The 17,836-nt window shown below is 34.9% G+C and overlaps 1 protein-coding gene across 1 annotated transcript in view; it reads left to right on the forward strand.

Moving 5' to 3' along the window:
• ARAP2 (ArfGAP with RhoGAP domain, ankyrin repeat and PH domain 2) overlaps positions 1–17,836 on the forward strand; it is a 181,208-nt gene that overhangs the window by 91,812 nt on the left and 71,560 nt on the right. Inside the window, exons 16-19 of the mRNA XM_011967062.1 lie at positions 6,613–6,757; positions 9,168–9,270; positions 9,924–10,122; positions 10,313–10,376. Coding sequence (XP_011822452.1) covers positions 6,613–6,757; positions 9,168–9,270; positions 9,924–10,122; positions 10,313–10,376 — 511 coding nt within the window. The remainder of the gene's footprint in view (positions 1–6,612; positions 6,758–9,167; positions 9,271–9,923; positions 10,123–10,312; positions 10,377–17,836) is intronic.

Raw genomic sequence — 17,836 nt, forward strand, 5'->3', positions numbered from 1 at the left:
AGAATGACAAACTCACTGTAGAGTGTTAATCCTCATATATGTAATTTGCAGTTCTTATTTCAATATAAAAGCTTTATTTCCATATATATATATATATAAAAAAAACATGTAATATATCCTGAAGCAGAATTATATTGAGATTAACTATACATTATTAGATTTTCCTGAAAAGAATAGCTGTCCTATAGTGAGTGAGCATGTATTATGTGTAAGGCATGGCTTTAGGTACTTTACATACATTAATTATAATCCTCATAAAAGTCTACAAGATCATTGATGTTACGTCGATTTTCACATGAACAATGAAGCTCAGCATGAAGCCGAAGTTTACACCTGATTTGTGTTCTCACTGTTACAGTAGCACTTTAACTTTGGTCAAGGTGTGACAGCCAGATGACAGTAGAATGGCAGAGCATTTTTATCGTTTGAATTAGGTGTTTTTGATTCTTTCGACAATTGGTTTTTGTCATCCTATACTCAGCCTAGCCAATAATAAATGTCAGATTTTACTGTTTTTGTTGTTTTGTTTTATTGTCTTCCACTTTTACTGTCAGTATTATCCCTAAGTAGTTAAAAGATAAGCGATCAGAAGATGAAAGTTCTTGCACACTCTGTGAATTGACTATATCAATCATCAAAATAATTAAGATACTTAAAAAAAAGTTTAGAAGAATGTTTCTTCTAAATACTCGGATATCACAGACCCACTCTTCAGACCAGATTTATAAAGATCAAATGGGGATTGAAACACAAGATTTTCTTCCCAAGACTTTTCAATATATTGTAAGCATTGTACAGGTTAAAAATAATCTTTATATTATTTTTGACAATTGTGGTTATAATATTTGTAAACTTACCAGTCTTCTTTAATATTTTCTTGAAACAGATTGGTTTTTAAATTTACTTGAGTACTACATTGATGTAATAAACAATTGTAACTAAATAATTCCATTTTTTGTATATTAACTATGGATTTTTGGTTAAAATATATTTTAAAAAAGAAACGGGTGCATTATCTATATATGTAACTTACGGATATTTTTCCGTTTTAAAACACTATCTTTTAGGTAATATGAAAGTTAGCTTCTGTATTTTTTCTATATAGTACAATAGCAATGATTTTAATGAAAATAATCTGGCAGGGTATTCTTTGATTGTCTTAATATCTTTCATCCAATTTACCAGCAAGTTCTATCACTTCAAACTCAAAATAGATCTTGAAGCAGTTGACTACTCTTCATTTCCACTGATGTCCTTCCAGCCACAGTAACCATCCTGACCTACCTATGCTGCAGTGCCTTCCTTAATTGTCTTTCTGTATTTACCCTAGCTTCCCTTCAAAACTGTCTCCAAAAAAGAGGCTTATCTTTTTTGTTTCCTTCCTTCCTTCCTTCCTTCCTTCCTTCCTCCCTCCCTCCTCTCCCCTCTCCCCCCCTTCCTCCCTTCCTTCCTTCCCCTCTCTCTTTTCAGATGGAGTCTTGCTCTGTCGCCCAAACTGGAATGCAGTGGCACAATCTCCGCTCACTGCAACCTCTGCCTCCTGGGTTCAAGTAATTCTCTTGCCTCAGCCTGCTGAGTATTTGACATTATAGGCACCCACCGCCACACCCAGCTAATTTTTGTATTTTTAGTAGAGAAGAGATTTCACCATGTTGGCCAGGCTGGTCTTGAACTCCTGACCTCAAGTAATCTGCCTGTCTCAGCCTCCCAATGTGCTAGGATTACACGCGTGAGTCATTGCGCCTGGCCAATTATCTTTAAAAATGGAAATCACCCAGGTAGTCAGAAGGCTGGGATAAGAGGATTGCTTGAACGCAGCTTGGGCTACATAGGAAGATCATGTCTTCTAAAGGTCAACAACAACAACAAACAAACTGGAAAACTGAACATGTAATTCCATTGCTCAAGTCTAGTGGCTCCTCACTCCAGAATATAACCTTATTTTTTATTGTGACCTAAAAGACCTTTTTAGTGGAATGGCGTGAACCCGGGAGGCGGAGCTTGCAGTGAGCCGAGATCGTGCCACTGCACTGCAGCCTGGGAGACAGAGCAAGACTGTGTCTCTACATGGTTACTTGCCTGGCTGCACTGGTTTCCTCCCTATTCCTGGAACATGCCAAGTCCTTTTCTGCCTCTTTTAGTCCTTTTCACCTGCTGTTCCCTCTGCAAAGAGGGCACTTCCCCCAGTCTGGTTCCTTTTTATTCAGGAATCAATTCAGTTCCCCCTAGTTAGTGAGGCCTCTCTGACACCCTACTAATGTGTGAACCCACTGCCAGCCCTTCTCGTTCATAGGATGCTGTGTATATTCGTCCTACCACTGATCACATGGAGATGTGCTGTTTCCATTTATTTGTTTCTCTTTCCCCCGAAGTGAAAGCTCAATGAGGCATCAGCTTTTTCTAGCTTGTCAAGGATTATCAAATCTTTGATACCCAAAACAGTGTCAGCACATGGTAGGACATGATAAATATTTGTGGAATGATAGAAGAATCATTTTTTAGGAAAGTTACCACTAGTGTAAATGGATGACTCATATATCAATAATTTGGTTTTGATCTGTGGATAAAAAGATATAATTGCTGGCACAAAGCATATTTTGTGCAGAAAGCCCCTACTTGCAAATGAACAGGAAAAGTTGAACTATCCAGAAAAACTTCTGTATTTGTTTCTTTTTCTCCCTTGAAGTTTGTGCAATAGTGTTGTTTCTGTTGAACATCAGATTTATGAAAAAAATGAATTATTTGGAAAGATTTAGAGATTAAAGTGTGGTTGTCACCTTTGCCTCTGAAAGCAAGCACTTGGATGCTACCACTCCATCAGCACTTGTCAGGACAGCCATAGAACAAAATGATTAAAAACAGAGACAAAAGTCTGGGAATAAAATGCATGCAGTTCCAGAGTTTCAGAGGCTTCAAATTGTCAGTTCAGGTTTTCAAGATTTGAAGTTTTTCTAGCCTCTGGTTATGAAGACTGATCTGTATTTTTCTTTTTTTTTTTTCCTTTTCAGTTTAGTGTTCATGAAAAGAAAGATGGATTGCTTTTGTTGAGCCTAAGCACAGAGTTGAATAATAGCATCCTGATTTTGTTTTCCCTTTTCCCACCTCGACCATATTTTTTCCCTTGATATCTTACCTTGATTTGTTTACACAGTATTCGATTTTTAAAAAGAAAGTGGTTGTTTTGGATTACTAGAAATTATATTTCTGTCTGTTTATATTTAACTTTGTGGATTAACATTGAGGAATTTTGAAGATCTTTTGTTCTGTGAAAGCCTAGATTGTATAGCTTAAACATGTTTTTCCAAGGCTAAAACACATGTCTTTTAAATGAAAAAGATTACTAACATATATTACTGTTCGTAGTGGGTGTTGAATACTATTAATTTAGGAAATTTCTCATCATGAAACAAATTCATAGTTTCAAAAAAATAACAGTTTTGCCTTAACTACCTCAGATGTATTGTATACATATGTATTAGAAGGTATGACTTCTTTACCCTAATACATTTTTGAGATGAATGTATATAGTTCAAGCATTTAACAGATACAGTGAGTAACTGTGTGCAGGCGCTAAGAGGGCGGCTTCCAGAACCCACCTGCCAGTGAGGTTAAAACAGCAACTTTCAGAACCCAATTGCCTGGGGTTCCTTCCCCAACTCTGATGCTAAGTACTTAATGTGACCTCAGGAATGTCGATTAACCTGTTATGTGCCAGTGAAAAAGGTACAAGGAAGGGGCATAATATAACTGACATAACTGGGTTGTTCTGAGGATTCAATGAGTTAAAGCATGTAAAATGTGTAGAACAGTGCATGGCACATAAATATGATGATGATGATGAAGAGGAGCACTGAAGAGCTTATGTTTAAGCACAGTTGCCCCTGACTTCCAGTTAGCCTTTGAGTTTAGGTATGTTGTCCTGTGGGCTGTAGCCGACATTTACGGTATCCAACTATATTATGTCTATCATTCCATGGTAGCATTTCAGTTGGTCACCTCTGGGGAATTCTTTACCTGTGCTTGGGTAAATCCTGTAGTAATGTTTTTCTTCACTGATCTCAACATGAAGATTGAATAGAAAGAATGAATAACCCCTCTTGCCAGTCCACTAAATTTACTTGCATCCTATAAGCTCCTATTTATGGAACAGCTGAGGCCTGAGTGTCATTCATTCTGTGGTCACAGTTTTATGTTGGTAAACAGCTTCCTTTAACAATTAAAATGACTTGTGGAGCAAAGAGGGTTTCAAGGAGGGTACTGACATTTCTCAAAGTCAGATTTAGGAGTGAATATCTAAATTAGCCAGGCAGACCAGCATCATACAACATAATCTTGCTGAACCTTTTCATTGCTTCCCATATCAATGGGAATGTCACGATTTCCTGCCACAGCTTCATTATTATAAATCCTCAAAGACAATATGTGTGCCTGCCTTGTCTGACTTCTAGCCCATTTCACTTACAAAAATAAAGCTAAGAAATGGTTACAGAAATGAGAAAGCTACAGGACTAACTCTCCTCAAGCTTATAATTCTAACTGAAAATGAGTTTGTACATACCATTTTAAAGAGATGTGTCATTTGTTTCCCATTAGAATTTACATAATGAGATTCTGCAGTCACATTTATGTTATGCTTAATTCATTTGGCACTGTTTGTTTAAGACCTTGGAATGGCTCCCACTTGTCTAAGTGAGAGAGGCACAAACTCCTGAACACCTGTCAAGTGAGACTGTTGGGGTCTGGCCTCTGCCGTGAACCTGCAATCTTGTTTCCCATTTCCCAACTTCACATGTAATCTGATTCTCTGGGCACATAGGGTTTCTGCAGTTTGACCTTTCTATGACTTTCTTCCTACTGTTCTTTCCTGATGCTATGGAAGGATTGTGGCTCTGAATGCTTTTTTTGCTACTTTAGAAACATGCCTCCTAAATTATGAGGGATTATTTTATAGACTTTTTTTTCTTTGCAGTTTTTTTTTTTTTTTAATCACTTCAATATGAGGGGTGGCTTACCTCCTTGAATGCTTCTAATCTACTAAAGAGACAACCTGCTGGTTATCATTTTGAACGCGTCTCCCCTTTCATTGGATTGCAAGCTGCCTGAGAACAGGGGTGGATCTCCTAATCTATGACAGTGATTAACTATGCACTGAATAATTGTGCATTTTTTATTTATTCTCTTATGAGGATTCTTCTAGACATCTGAGTGCATTGCTTTGAAATTACTTCCAAACTCCCTTTGATTAGTATTTTGACTTTATCTTTTCTTATATTTTAGAAACTCACAATGAATGTTCATTTAAAAATTGTGGCTTTTCACGATTTTTAACTGTGCAGGACGTACACTGTGACTCAGGATTTGAGGGCCCTGGAATTATATATCACTTTGACCAGGAATTGCTTTGGTCTCTGTTAGTTTTCTTTTCCAGTGCCCATAAAAGATTCGTTTATGCTATTTGCTTCTGCCAGTTATGATTGGACTTCCCATTTGGTAATTCATTTTCAGAGTACTGTGTCCTATCTAGCTCTTTAGGTGTCACCATTTTGATTGTTACTCCTTGTAATTGTTTTTTGAAGCCAAATACATTGTCTTGTTTTCTTTCATGTCACCCCCACACCCACCTAAGATTCTGATCATATGCTAAAGGAAAAATTTGAAATTAGTTTAATATATTCTTAAGCTTTTAAATTAGTTTGACTAATAATTTGAGACTTACAGAAAAGTTCTAAGAATAGTGCAAATAATTCTCATATACCTTTTGCCCAGATGTATCAATTATTAACATTTTACATTTGCTGTATTTTTCTTTCTGTGTATGTGTGTATATATGCCTATGTGTAATACACATACATATGTATCATGTATGTATATACAGGTACATATTTATCTCATACTTTCTTTATATGCACACTTAAAAGTAAGTTGCAGACATGACACCTCTTTACCTTTAGTAGTTCAGTATGTATTTCTTTAGAAGAAGGGCATTTATAAATAATACCCTAAAGTAACCACAGAACAGTAATCCAACTTCAGAAATTATCTAATATATAGACTTTCTTCATTATATCAAATATATAGACCTTAGTAGTCTTAGTGTCTGTAGATCAAATCTATATTTTAGGTGATGGTCTGATTTAGCCTGCAGGTGGTAGTGTGCTGACTTCCGTATAAGATGAATTTGAAATCTTCTGAACAAGCATTAAGGGCCCTGCAGATTCTGACCCTTCTTCTTTTGCATACCTACCATAAGCTGCAGTCTCACTTTTTATGCTACATTTTTTTTTTCCTTTTAATACTCTGTACAGACATTTCATTCTCTGCAGCTTCAGAGTTGTTTTTCAACAACCTCTTTATGGCTCTGCCTTCTCTGGTCATCAATGTCACAGCCATTTTTGTTTTATACATTCCTTGCTACTAGATTGTAAATTCTTTGGAGAGCAGAGAATATGACAACTTTATATCCCACGCAGCAATGTCATATACTTTATGTGAAATAGGCAATTAATAAATGTATTTACTTGCATCCAACCATTATTTAGAAGCATGTATTTGTTTTTAAAATTAGATTCGTGATTAGCTCAATTTGTTATTTGTTTTGTTTCAAATTCTTAGAGACAAATAAAAAATGGTGTGTTTTGGAAGGAGGCTTCTTGAGTTACTATGAAAGTGATAAGTCTACCACACCTAATGGCACCATTAATATCAATGAAGTTATCTGCCTGGCTATACACAAAGAGGACTTCTATTTAAATACTGGGTAAGTCTATCTTTACACAATTAGGGGATAAAATGTATTTTCAGATAATTATACCGGCTAATGAGAGTTTTGTTATTTTAGTTCTTTAGTTGCTTCTAATAGAAGGGTTGAATGGTTTTTGAAGCTTACTTACCTTGCACTTTTGGAAATTTCTTTTGGGAATTCACTATAAAGCAGGAAAACTAAAATATTTACAGTAGGTAATATGAAGTGCTAGCATGTTTGAATCAAATCTTTATGTATTTTTTTTTTTGAGATGGAGTCTCACTCTGTCACCCAGACTGGAGTGCAGTGGCGTGATCTCGGCTCACTGCAACCTCCGCCTCCTGGGTTCAAATGATTCTCATGTCTCAGCCTCCTGAGTAACTGAGATTGCACATGCCACCACACCTAGTTAATTTTTATATTTTTAGTAGAGATGGGGTTACACCATATTGATCAGGCTGGTCTCAAACTCCTGACCTCAAGTGATCTGCCCATCTTGACCTCCCAAAGTACTGGGATTACAAGTGTGAGCCGCTGTGCCTGGCCAAATCTTATGTAAATGTATAGCATATCATTTATGACCATTGTAGTCATTTAATTTTTTTACTTATTATTTAAAATAGTGTACTAGTGGTAAAATTCATTTATCCATTTAATGAGTATCATAATTAAAACAGATAAGAAAGAAGAATATTCTGTGACGATATATTCACATTAAAATAAACTATTTAATAGTATATTGAAATGCTAAATTTCTTAAAGATATATTTGTTAATTTAATGATCAGAAAAAGTCACAATGAATAGATTAAGCATTATTTATGTAATATATTTGACTCACCTATACTATAGTTTAAATAAATCTCCGTGAAGACTTTAAAAGCAGGCCCCTAAGATCTTTGGTGTGAAAGTATCTTATCATGTTTTTTGATGTAATTAATGAAAAACATTGACATTAAAATCTGAAAAAATTCAGTTTTATAGGAGCATAGATTTTAAATAAGATTTTTATATGAGAAAGGGAAGAGATTTGCAAAGCTCTTATTTACATAAAACTACATTGAACATATTACCTTTATTTTATGATGACTAATTGAGATGACTTGTTTTCTAGTAAATCTGATTTGATTTATGATGTGAACAAAACTGATTACTAATTGACTTTTGTTTTAATCTTAATAGTGTTTTACCCTAAATGATTATTCAATGTAATATGACTTATGGAATGTTAAAATAAGTGGATTCTATATATTAAATTACTAATTAGTAAATGAAATATAACAAATATAATTAATACTAGTTTATGTCAGTATATTAATATGTTAAAAATAAAATATTCTTGATAACATATACTAATACAAGTAGATATGCAAAGAGAAAGTATCTACAATGAGATGCGGTTAAAAAATAATTGTTGCCATAATATTCTTGCTGAATTGCCTCAAATAGCACATTGGAGAGTATGACCTCAATAATGTAGGCACTGAAGAGTTATATAGACATATTTTAGGAAGAGAGCTGGAAGAAGTGGTAAGGAGATTGGAGGAAGAGAGACTGTAATTGTTGAGAATTTAACTAGAGGAAGAGAGTGAACTGATAAGATTAAAAGACTGACTGGACGAAGAGTTGATGTTAAGTGGAAGAATAAGTTACACTCAAGGGTTTTGAGCTTGTTGTGATGAGGTTGATTGTGATGCTTCTAAATTAGGACGTGAAGGAGATACAGCAGGCTTGGGATGGAAAAGAGGAGAAAGGAAGATGACTTTGGCATAGGGTATTTTGAGATTTTTAGGTAACAGTAGCACACATACTTAGCGTGTGCTAAGAAATAAATGGAGTTGTGAATGAGGAACTCAGGAAAGAATTCAGAGCATGGTATGTTGCTTTAATGTTATCTATAGTAAGAGTTAGAAATTTGGGGTAAGTTGAGATGATGAAAGGAACATTTATCTTTCTTACGAAAACTGTAAGAGAGTGTTAATGCTTCATGTGTTTGTGTTCTGGAGGGAACCTGCTGTATGACTGGGCCTATTGGAAATTAGACAAGAAGAGTATTAAAAACTGTTTGGGAAATGTTTGCTTTGAACAGTTGGTCAGAGTAAATCAAGAAGGAGTGGTGAGAGAGGGAAGACCAGACCAAGGAGAGCCCTTTGCTACATCAGTCAACTGATGAGTGTCCAGGGCGTAAACAAAGTTACACAATAGAATGATTAAGTGATTATACAAAATATTCCTTTTGTCCAGTCCAGTGTGTTCCATTTACCTCATCTGAATAAAATGCAAACCATTAACAGAATCTGATAGGATGATTTCACAGCATTACTTTATTTTAAAAGGCATTTAATTAAAAACTTGACCTGTGTGCTGTTTGTTTTCTTAGGAGCCAAACGTAACTGGTAGTATCTTTTTATTTGTGCATGTTTTAGGCCCATCTTTATCTTTGAGATCTACCTACCCTCAGAACGTGTGTTTTTATTTGGAGCTGAAACATCTCAAGCTCAAAGAAAATGGACAGAGGCAATAGCCAAGGTATTTAAATATTATGTTATTGCTCTAAATCCAGACAAGATTCTGAACTGGGAGTCTGCGTTTGAGCTTCAGGGGTCCATGAAAGTTTCATATAAGATTATAGGAATGAAGTTCATACTTCATTAGATTTTCAAAGAAAGTTGTCAAAAGAAGTAGCTACCTTCAGGACCCTTAAGCAGGGAAGAAATTAAAGTAAAATTTGGAGAAATAATTATTCAAATTAAGGCCATGTTTTTGATGGTTAGGATATTCTCAATATTGTAAAGTCATTTCTGTGTGTGTCTTTTTATAGGTAGATATTTTATTCAAGGTATACACAAAGGAGAAAGGAGCAGATTCAGGAAAATATATACATGGAGAAAAATGCTGAAGGTTGACATTTTGAAAAGTTCTACAAATCACTCAAGAGAATGTCTTGCGGTTTCAACTCTGTTGCAAGACATGTGGTTTAAGATGCTGCCATTTGAAAATACATTATAGTTGTTCAGTTTTAAGACTGATAGCAAGTTAAATTGTTTTGAATTTGGTGTTACCTTTGAATCTTTAAAATAGAAAAACTAAGATAATTTGTCTACCTTCTCTCATATCTCTAGATAGGGAAGGGATTTCCTATTTTCACTGTCTTTATTACTTTTTTGTATTTGTTTTAACAGCATTTTGTTCCCTTATTTGCTGAAAACTTAACAGAAGCTGACTATGATTTGATTGGTCAACTCTTCTACAAAGACTGCCATGCCCTGGATCAGTGGAGAAAAGGCTGGTTTGCTATGGACAAATCCAGTTTGCATTTTTGCCTTCAAATGCAAGAAGTTCAGGGAGATAGAATGCACTTAAGAAGACTGCAGGAGCTAAGTAAGAGTTTTTTTCCTCCCTTATCTTTGGAACACTTTTCTTTGTTGCATACAATAGTGGTAGCCTTTAGTAAAATCTTGATGGCTCACTCCCAAACTTATGACTAAGCAGTATTAATATTTGTGTCTTCATGGATGTTTATTGTAGGGTTTTAAAAAAAATAAGTTTTTGCTTTTTGTTCTCCCTTCAGCAATCAGCACAATGGTTCAAAATGGGGAAAAACTGGATGTCTTACTCTTGGTAGAAAAAGGGAGGTAAGTGCCTTTTTGCTTTTTGTTCTTTGTCTCAACAACTCTGGGCAGTGGGATTGTTTTGTTGTTATTATCTTGAGGGAGAAAATAATATTTTAAAACCTGTTGAAATTTTCTGAATCATATAAACATACATATATATACTATATAGTCTTTGGAAAGACTATACCAATGATATTTACATATTTTTATAATTTTTATGACAGACTTATTGTGATCAATTATTGTATAGTTTTCTATAGACCTAGATTCCTCTGTGACATTTACATTTAAGTATTTGGAAAGCAGTTTGGTAATTATAAATGTATCTTCCTGGTAAGAATATGATGACTATAAATTGTATTCTGAATTATCTATAGCGTATGGGTCACGCATAGCTAAAATTTGATCTCTTGAATTTATTCAGTTTTTTCAGTAACTAGTAAGCATCTACTGTGCATCAGGGACTGTTAAAGGTATTGGTGATATCATGATGAATAAAACAGACTAGTCCCTACCATCATGAAACATGTATACTATTAGGGAAAACAGTGTAAGCAGACAAAAATAATTATATGCTGTTCTGTCCATCAATTTTAAATTCTACGCAGAAAAATAAGTAATATAAAAATAGTCTGATGGGATAGTATCTGTGTTTGCTAGCTAAGAGAAGAAATATTGGATGAAAGATCTTCATAAAGTGAAAAAGTAAACTTTGCAGTAATCCAGATAGAGTATTTCAGGTGTAGGGCCAAGGGTATTTGAAGACTCTAAGAGTGTGTTGTACTTGGCATGTCCAAGTTCTGCAAGGAAGCTGTGGTGGCTGGGAATATTTGAATGAAAGAGAGAGTGGGAAGAAACGATTTCAGAGATACCCACAACCTTATCATATAGGACCTTATCAGTCATGATGTGTAAAGATTTGAAATTTAATCAAATTATGATGGGAAGCTGCTCAGTCTGAGAGCTGGGAAGTAGAATGGTCTGATTTATGTTTTTACTGGATTACTCTGACTCCAGATGAACAAGCTTCTGGGGGATGAAAGTGAAAGTGGGTGTTTAGTGAGGATGCTGGCTGGGAAAGCAATGGCTTATCTGAGAATAGGAGTGGTTGGATATATCGTGAAGGTAGAGGTGTCAGGATCTGTTGATGGATTAGATAACTGTAAGAGTCAAGGATGATGCCAGAATTCTTGACCTGAGCAATTACTGAATTATGGTGCTGTTTTTTGAGAGAACAAATACTTGGAGCATAGAGGTAGGATATTCGTAAGTTTAAGACAGTAGATCAAGAATTTGGTTTTGGGAATGATAACTCGGAGATGTCTCTTTGGTGGCAAAGTGGATCTGGTGAGTAAGCAGTTGAATATGCATGTCTAGAATTAAGTGAAGAGGTTATATCTGGAGATATAAATTTGGGAGTCACCACTGTGCTCATGCTATTTTGCTAAGGAACTGGACAGGTTCACTTAGTAGAGAGTGTGGATAGAAAAGAGAGTTGAAGATATAGCCGGAGGTCCTCCAATATGTAAAGGTCTAGAAGAGGAGATAATCAAGCAAAGAAGCCTGGGAAGGAGCAGCCGGGGACATACCAGAGCAATTAGGAAGACAATTTCTTTTATTTTTAATTTTGGATTCAAGGGGCACATATCTACATATGTGCAGGTTTGTTACATGGATATATTGTGTAGTGCTAGGGTTTGGGCTTCTATTGAGCCCATCACCCAAGTAGTGACCATAGTACCCAATAGGTAGTTTTTCAGCCCTTGCCCCCTTCGGTCCCCACTTTTGGAGTCCTCAGTGTCTATTATTTCCATCTCTATTTCCGTATATACTCATTATTTATCTCACACTTATAAGTGACCACATGCAGTATTTGATTTTCTGTTTCTGTGTTAATTCACTTAGGATAAGGACCTTCAGCTGCATCCATGTTGCTGCAAAGGACTTGACTTCATTCCTTTTTTATGGCTATGTAGTATTCCATGGTATATATGACCACATTTTCCTTAGCCTGTCAACCACTGATCGGTACTTGAGTTGATTCCACATCTTTACTCTTGTGAATAGTGCTGTGATAAACATATGGGTTCAGGTGTCTTTTTGGTAGAACCATTTTTTTTTTCCTTTGGATAGATACCTAGTAGAGGGATTGCTGGATCGAATGGTAGTTCTATTTGTAGTTCTTTGGAAAATCTTCAAACTGCCTTTCTTCTTCAACAAATTAGGTATTTTTTCCCCTTGGCTTCTTGTAATTTGCTTTAGAAAAAAAAAAAAAAACTCTTAATTATACTGGTTCAGTATGGTTTGCTTTATAATAGTGCAAGATTATTTGTATTCTTACAAAAAAGTGAGCTAGAGAAAAGAAAACGCTATTAAAATCATAGGATAAAACATATTTACTACTCATTAAGTGGAATTAGATCATCATGAAAGTATTCATCAGTGTCTTTATATGTGTAGGCTGAGGAGGGGTTGATCATGCTGTCTCGGGGGGTGGCAGAGACAAAAGAAAAATCTGTATGAAGGAATCTGTGCAGTTCAATCTTACGTTGTTCAAAGTTTAACTGCAATATTAAAATATAGCTAAATAAGCCTTCATTTGATTATTTTTATTGCTGTGACAAGGATAATGACTTTCAATGGTTTTCGGAACCTGCCTTTCCTTCAACTTCGCAGGACGACATCAAGAGCTTTATACAGCAAGAATATTACTGATTAGATATTTATGTCAGATTGTGTTTGTTAACTTCTAGGCATAATTAGGACTTTGCATTTTTACTTATTTCTTGGATTATTATGGTTAATGATACTTTATATTCTTATTTTTGGTACCAGATGATGATTTCACTGTACTGTCAGAGTATTGTTAATTTTTTGTCCAGAAATAATGAGGAATTATTAGGTATAGATAGGATTTGACATTAAAATACTAGCATAAATGCAGTTTTACAGTCATTTATTAATATTTATGGAATGCTTACTGACTGCCACTTCCATGGCAGGAAAATAAAAAAGGTAAACAACATAAACTTGGTGTCTGACCCCTCAGAGCTTATGTTCAAACAGATAGGCAAGCATCAGCTTGGCAAATGTGTTTATCCTTTTCATTTTTTCAGGTTATTATAGCCAAAGTATTTTTGTACCATTTTTTTAATCTATGAAGGATTTGACCAGTGGTACATAGGTTTGAATTAAAATGTAGCAAACATGGATTAGAATGATTTAGTTTGATGAAATTCTATTTAGTGCTTACTGCACACAGTCCACCCCCTCACAAATGCAAGATATGGAAGCCAGAGGACTAAATGTTTTGTTATTTTGTACGTTTTGATCTTACCCTGTACTGTAGAAATCAGGAGATGAAATTCATTTGTAATATTATTTTTGAGTTCATGGAAAAGTAGAAGACTAATGAATTCCAAAATAATGGTCACAGACACTTAGTAACATTTTTGGTAATTGAAAGTTTTTGTCTACATGTGTTACTAACAAGTTATGTTGAAAGTATTTTTATGAAAGTGAAGAGTAATAGGAGTGGGAGAAACGTGAGGATAAATATAACCAAGTTATTTTCCTTAAATCTCTTCGCATTTCTAATGTACCATACCCACCACTTAAATGCACCTATATTATCACATACTTCTGTCTTTGGTTTACTTGCTTTTCCTTTTTACTCCAAATCAATATCATCTGATAGTAACAATGATGACAGTGGGGCAGTTACCATGTGCCAAGCCCCATTTTAAGTACTTAAATAGCCTTCTTTTGCCTATATGATATTGAGGAGAATGGTTCATTTTAAAGTTAAGGTCATTGTGTAACTTAAATTTTTTTTTAAAAAAGTGTTCAATATTCATTTACCAATATCTTTGTAAAGATATTTCTCAGGATTTAAATAAACCATAGAGTCTGGATAGACACTATGAGTTACTAGAATTCAAAATTTAAGCATTTATTAGAAAAATAAAAATGTTTACTAGAAAACATTTTTATAAAATTGTTAGAAAACATGTCCATACAATTCCTACCTAATTGAAAATGAAGTAGAGAGAAGGGAGGTCAACATCATGCATAAAAGTAAAGAATCTGCACAGTAGATGACAAGAACATGAGGTTATGAACCCTGACAGAGCAAAGACCATACATACGTGGCAGGCACAGCACCCTGTATGGTGCAAAACAGGGTCTCATATTTATGTATCTACTTATTTACATAGACATATAAACATATGTGTGTGTATTCTGTGACTACATAGACATCATATAGGGAATGATGGAAAAAGGAGCAGGTTTGGGAGAGAGCCTGGGAGATAATGAGTTTAAGACATGTTGAGCATGAGATTTCTTATAAGTCATCTAAGAATAAATTGATGGGAGAAAGTTATTTTTATGGATAAGATATTCATGAAAAGATTAAGAGGTTGGAAATACAGATATTGGAGTTATCAGTGTGAAGAAGGAAGAAGGTGAAATTACTTAGGGTGATTCTATGGAAGGAGAGAGGAAGAAATCCTATGTTGGAGCTTTGATGACTATACATCATTTTTAGGGGAATTTGTCAGGCAGTAGTAGCTGCTTGTTTACTCAGAGAGTGAGGCCAGAAACTAAGAGAGAGTACAAAGTGTTGTAAAGCCCAGGAAGAGAGTGTCTCAAAAAGGAAGGATCAGTTAAAAATGTCAAGTGCTGATACAAGGACATGCCCAGTGAGAATAAACACTCCATGAGATAAATGATTTGGAGTCCATCTGGTGACTTGGGGCAGAGCAGAAGTGAACAGGCAGGTACTAGATCAGATTAAGAATGGGAACTTAGTAAAGTGAGATAGCTGGTGAGGTCACTTTGTCAAGATGTCTGGAGGGAGGTTCATAGGATTAACTAGGTAAGGGATTTGACCCAGAAAGGGCATATATGTGCAGTTTGTTTTCAGATGGCTTGAACTTGTACACGTATAAATTTTGATGGAAAAGAAACATAAAATGGGAGGGATTGAAGGTCTAAGAGAGAGTACAAGCAAGAGAGCAAGATCCCTCAACTGCAAAAGTAAGAAAAGAAGAATTGATGGATGATTTTGGATGTTGATAGTTTTCTCCATGTGGTAGTGGGATGTTGAGAAAGATACCAGTCAATTTTCAATTGCTTTGTGAACTGGGAGATAAGAGTGACGACCCTTGAGCTCCTGGCCTGGGTGATTCTGTGAATGATAGTATCATTTGCCAAGATAGAGACTATGCACTTCTCGCCCAGTACTCAAACATAACTAGTTAATTATGGCTGTGATTGTTGAAAAGCTGTTTCAGTACCATGCCAAAATGAGAAAATTTCATTGTACCACCCTTGTTTTCATCTCCCTTTTGATCTATTAGCCCTTTGGGAAATGATGACTGTCAGCAATGGTAGATTCTGTTAGACTTGTCAGTGACAGATAAAATTGTGGCTTCTGGAAGTAAAACAACTTCCAATTATTTATACTGATGGCCTGTAGAGATAGTGTGAGTAGTTGAAAGAAAAAAAAACCAACCAGCTGTAAGCTTGAACCTTTAATTTTTGCTAGTAGCAGCTTGAGCCAGAAATGTAAATCATACATAAATTTAATGAGTTAATTTCACATATTTTTCCTGTTCTTATCTACCTTTGATTAAAATGCTGAAAAACATTAATGGTTTTTAAAAGCAAGGAGGAGAAAGAATCCCCTAAACTGGAAATGTTTATAAATTGATAATTATCCCCTGTATATAGTCACTATTTAGATAGATATTTTAATCTTCATGGTCATTTTCTCTATATGCATAGCATGAGTGTCTTTAGACAGAAAAATATTGCAATAATATTTTCCACACACAGAGCATTTTTGCTCTAAAAAGCTCTAAACAGAAGGTGTTCCAGATGGTGTCGTTTTAATGTGTATTCTTTGTATACTTTAAAAATTATTTTGGAAAATAAAGCTTTCTTGATTACACTTAAGGGTTTCTGGCATGCTATTTGATGTTGTTATTGGGACTTAGATTTTGTGCTTTTCTTTTAGGCCTTGCTACTGTTTGTGCAAATAAAGAAAAATCATATTGTCAAATATCTCTTGTTAGTGAATATTTTAGACCAGGAAGGCAGAAGGCATTTTCCTGGACAGTAGGAAATTGTATCATCACTTTGACTGAAATGTTCAAGAAATTACATATTTTTCTCAAAATTTGAGAACTATTTTTGCACTTTAACCTACATCTTCTGCATGTGTTTTTCTAAGAAATAAGTTACTGTGTTTACCATGTTCACATTCCATAGCTGCATGCCCATTGCCATAGACACTTACTATGCTTTTGTTAAAAGGTTGCTGGTTCTAATAAACACAGTGTGAATAAGTAAACTGTATTATCAGAAACAGAAAAGACTAGTGTGTTTTTTTGTTTTAGATTCCTTGGTTGATATATAGTAAAGCATAATACACTTGATGTCTGCCAAGCTTGACTGCATTTCAGTTTTAATTGCAAATTCTTCACATAAAGAAGCTTAACACTGGGGAATAAACACTTTATCAGTATGTTTCACAATTATGGAACAGATTACTTTTCTCAATTTGGGAGACTAACACCCTAAGTTTAATATTCCTTACTTCCTATCACCTTATTCCATATGATCTTTTCTCCCCCTTCAATGTGTTTTATAATAGCTAATATGTTAGCAATACTCCAGAGGCTGAATTATCTTAAAGTGGTTTCTAAATTGTGCATGTAATTGCAAATTAAACAGTAGCCTATTGCCCACAATATAAGCTTGAATGCTTTTGTAACTTTCTGATGATTTAATTCTTAGAGATGGCTTAATCTGAATATTGCCAAAGCAAACAAGAGAGTCTCTTCTCTCACCACCCCCACAGGTTTTAAAAAAAGAAAGGGACTCTTAGAAAACAAATATTAAGTGATTTTATGTTCAAGAAAATTATGATAAAGTGAATGTATATCTATTAACAAAAGGTAGACTTTAAAGCGTATGTTATTTGCTTTAACAATTTTGTTTCATTTAGTTCAAAGTACCTCTGTGTACCAGGAGTTAAGCTTATGAAGAAGTAAGTATGATATGATGGGGAAAAATGGACAAAAGAATGAGCAAATCCCTCTAAGATGTGTGTGTGTGTGTGTGTGTGTGTGTGTGTATTGTTTTTGTTGTGTTTTTTAAAGAAAAGTATTTTTAACTGGATCTATCATCCTATGAAGGACTTTAGTAGGAAGAAATGAAGGGGGCCTGAGACACAACGTAGTCCAAGAGGTAGAAATAATAGGCTCAGATAAATAGGATGGGCTAGAAACAACCTCAGTATGGGTTGGCCTTAACTTTGAGCGCTTGAGGAGGATACATGAGACAATGGGTCTGGAAAGATAGATTGATACTCTATTAGTTTTTTCAATTGAATTTAATTCATAACTTGCCTTATTCTGGAAAGCATTTCTGAGTAATTCCTGAGTATTTGGAAGTTTAATATATTTCCAAAT

Source organism: Mandrillus leucophaeus, unplaced genomic scaffold (genome assembly GCF_000951045.1).
Source record: "Mandrillus leucophaeus isolate KB7577 unplaced genomic scaffold, Mleu.le_1.0 Scaffold784, whole genome shotgun sequence".
NCBI lineage: Eukaryota > Metazoa > Chordata > Mammalia > Primates > Cercopithecidae > Mandrillus > Mandrillus leucophaeus.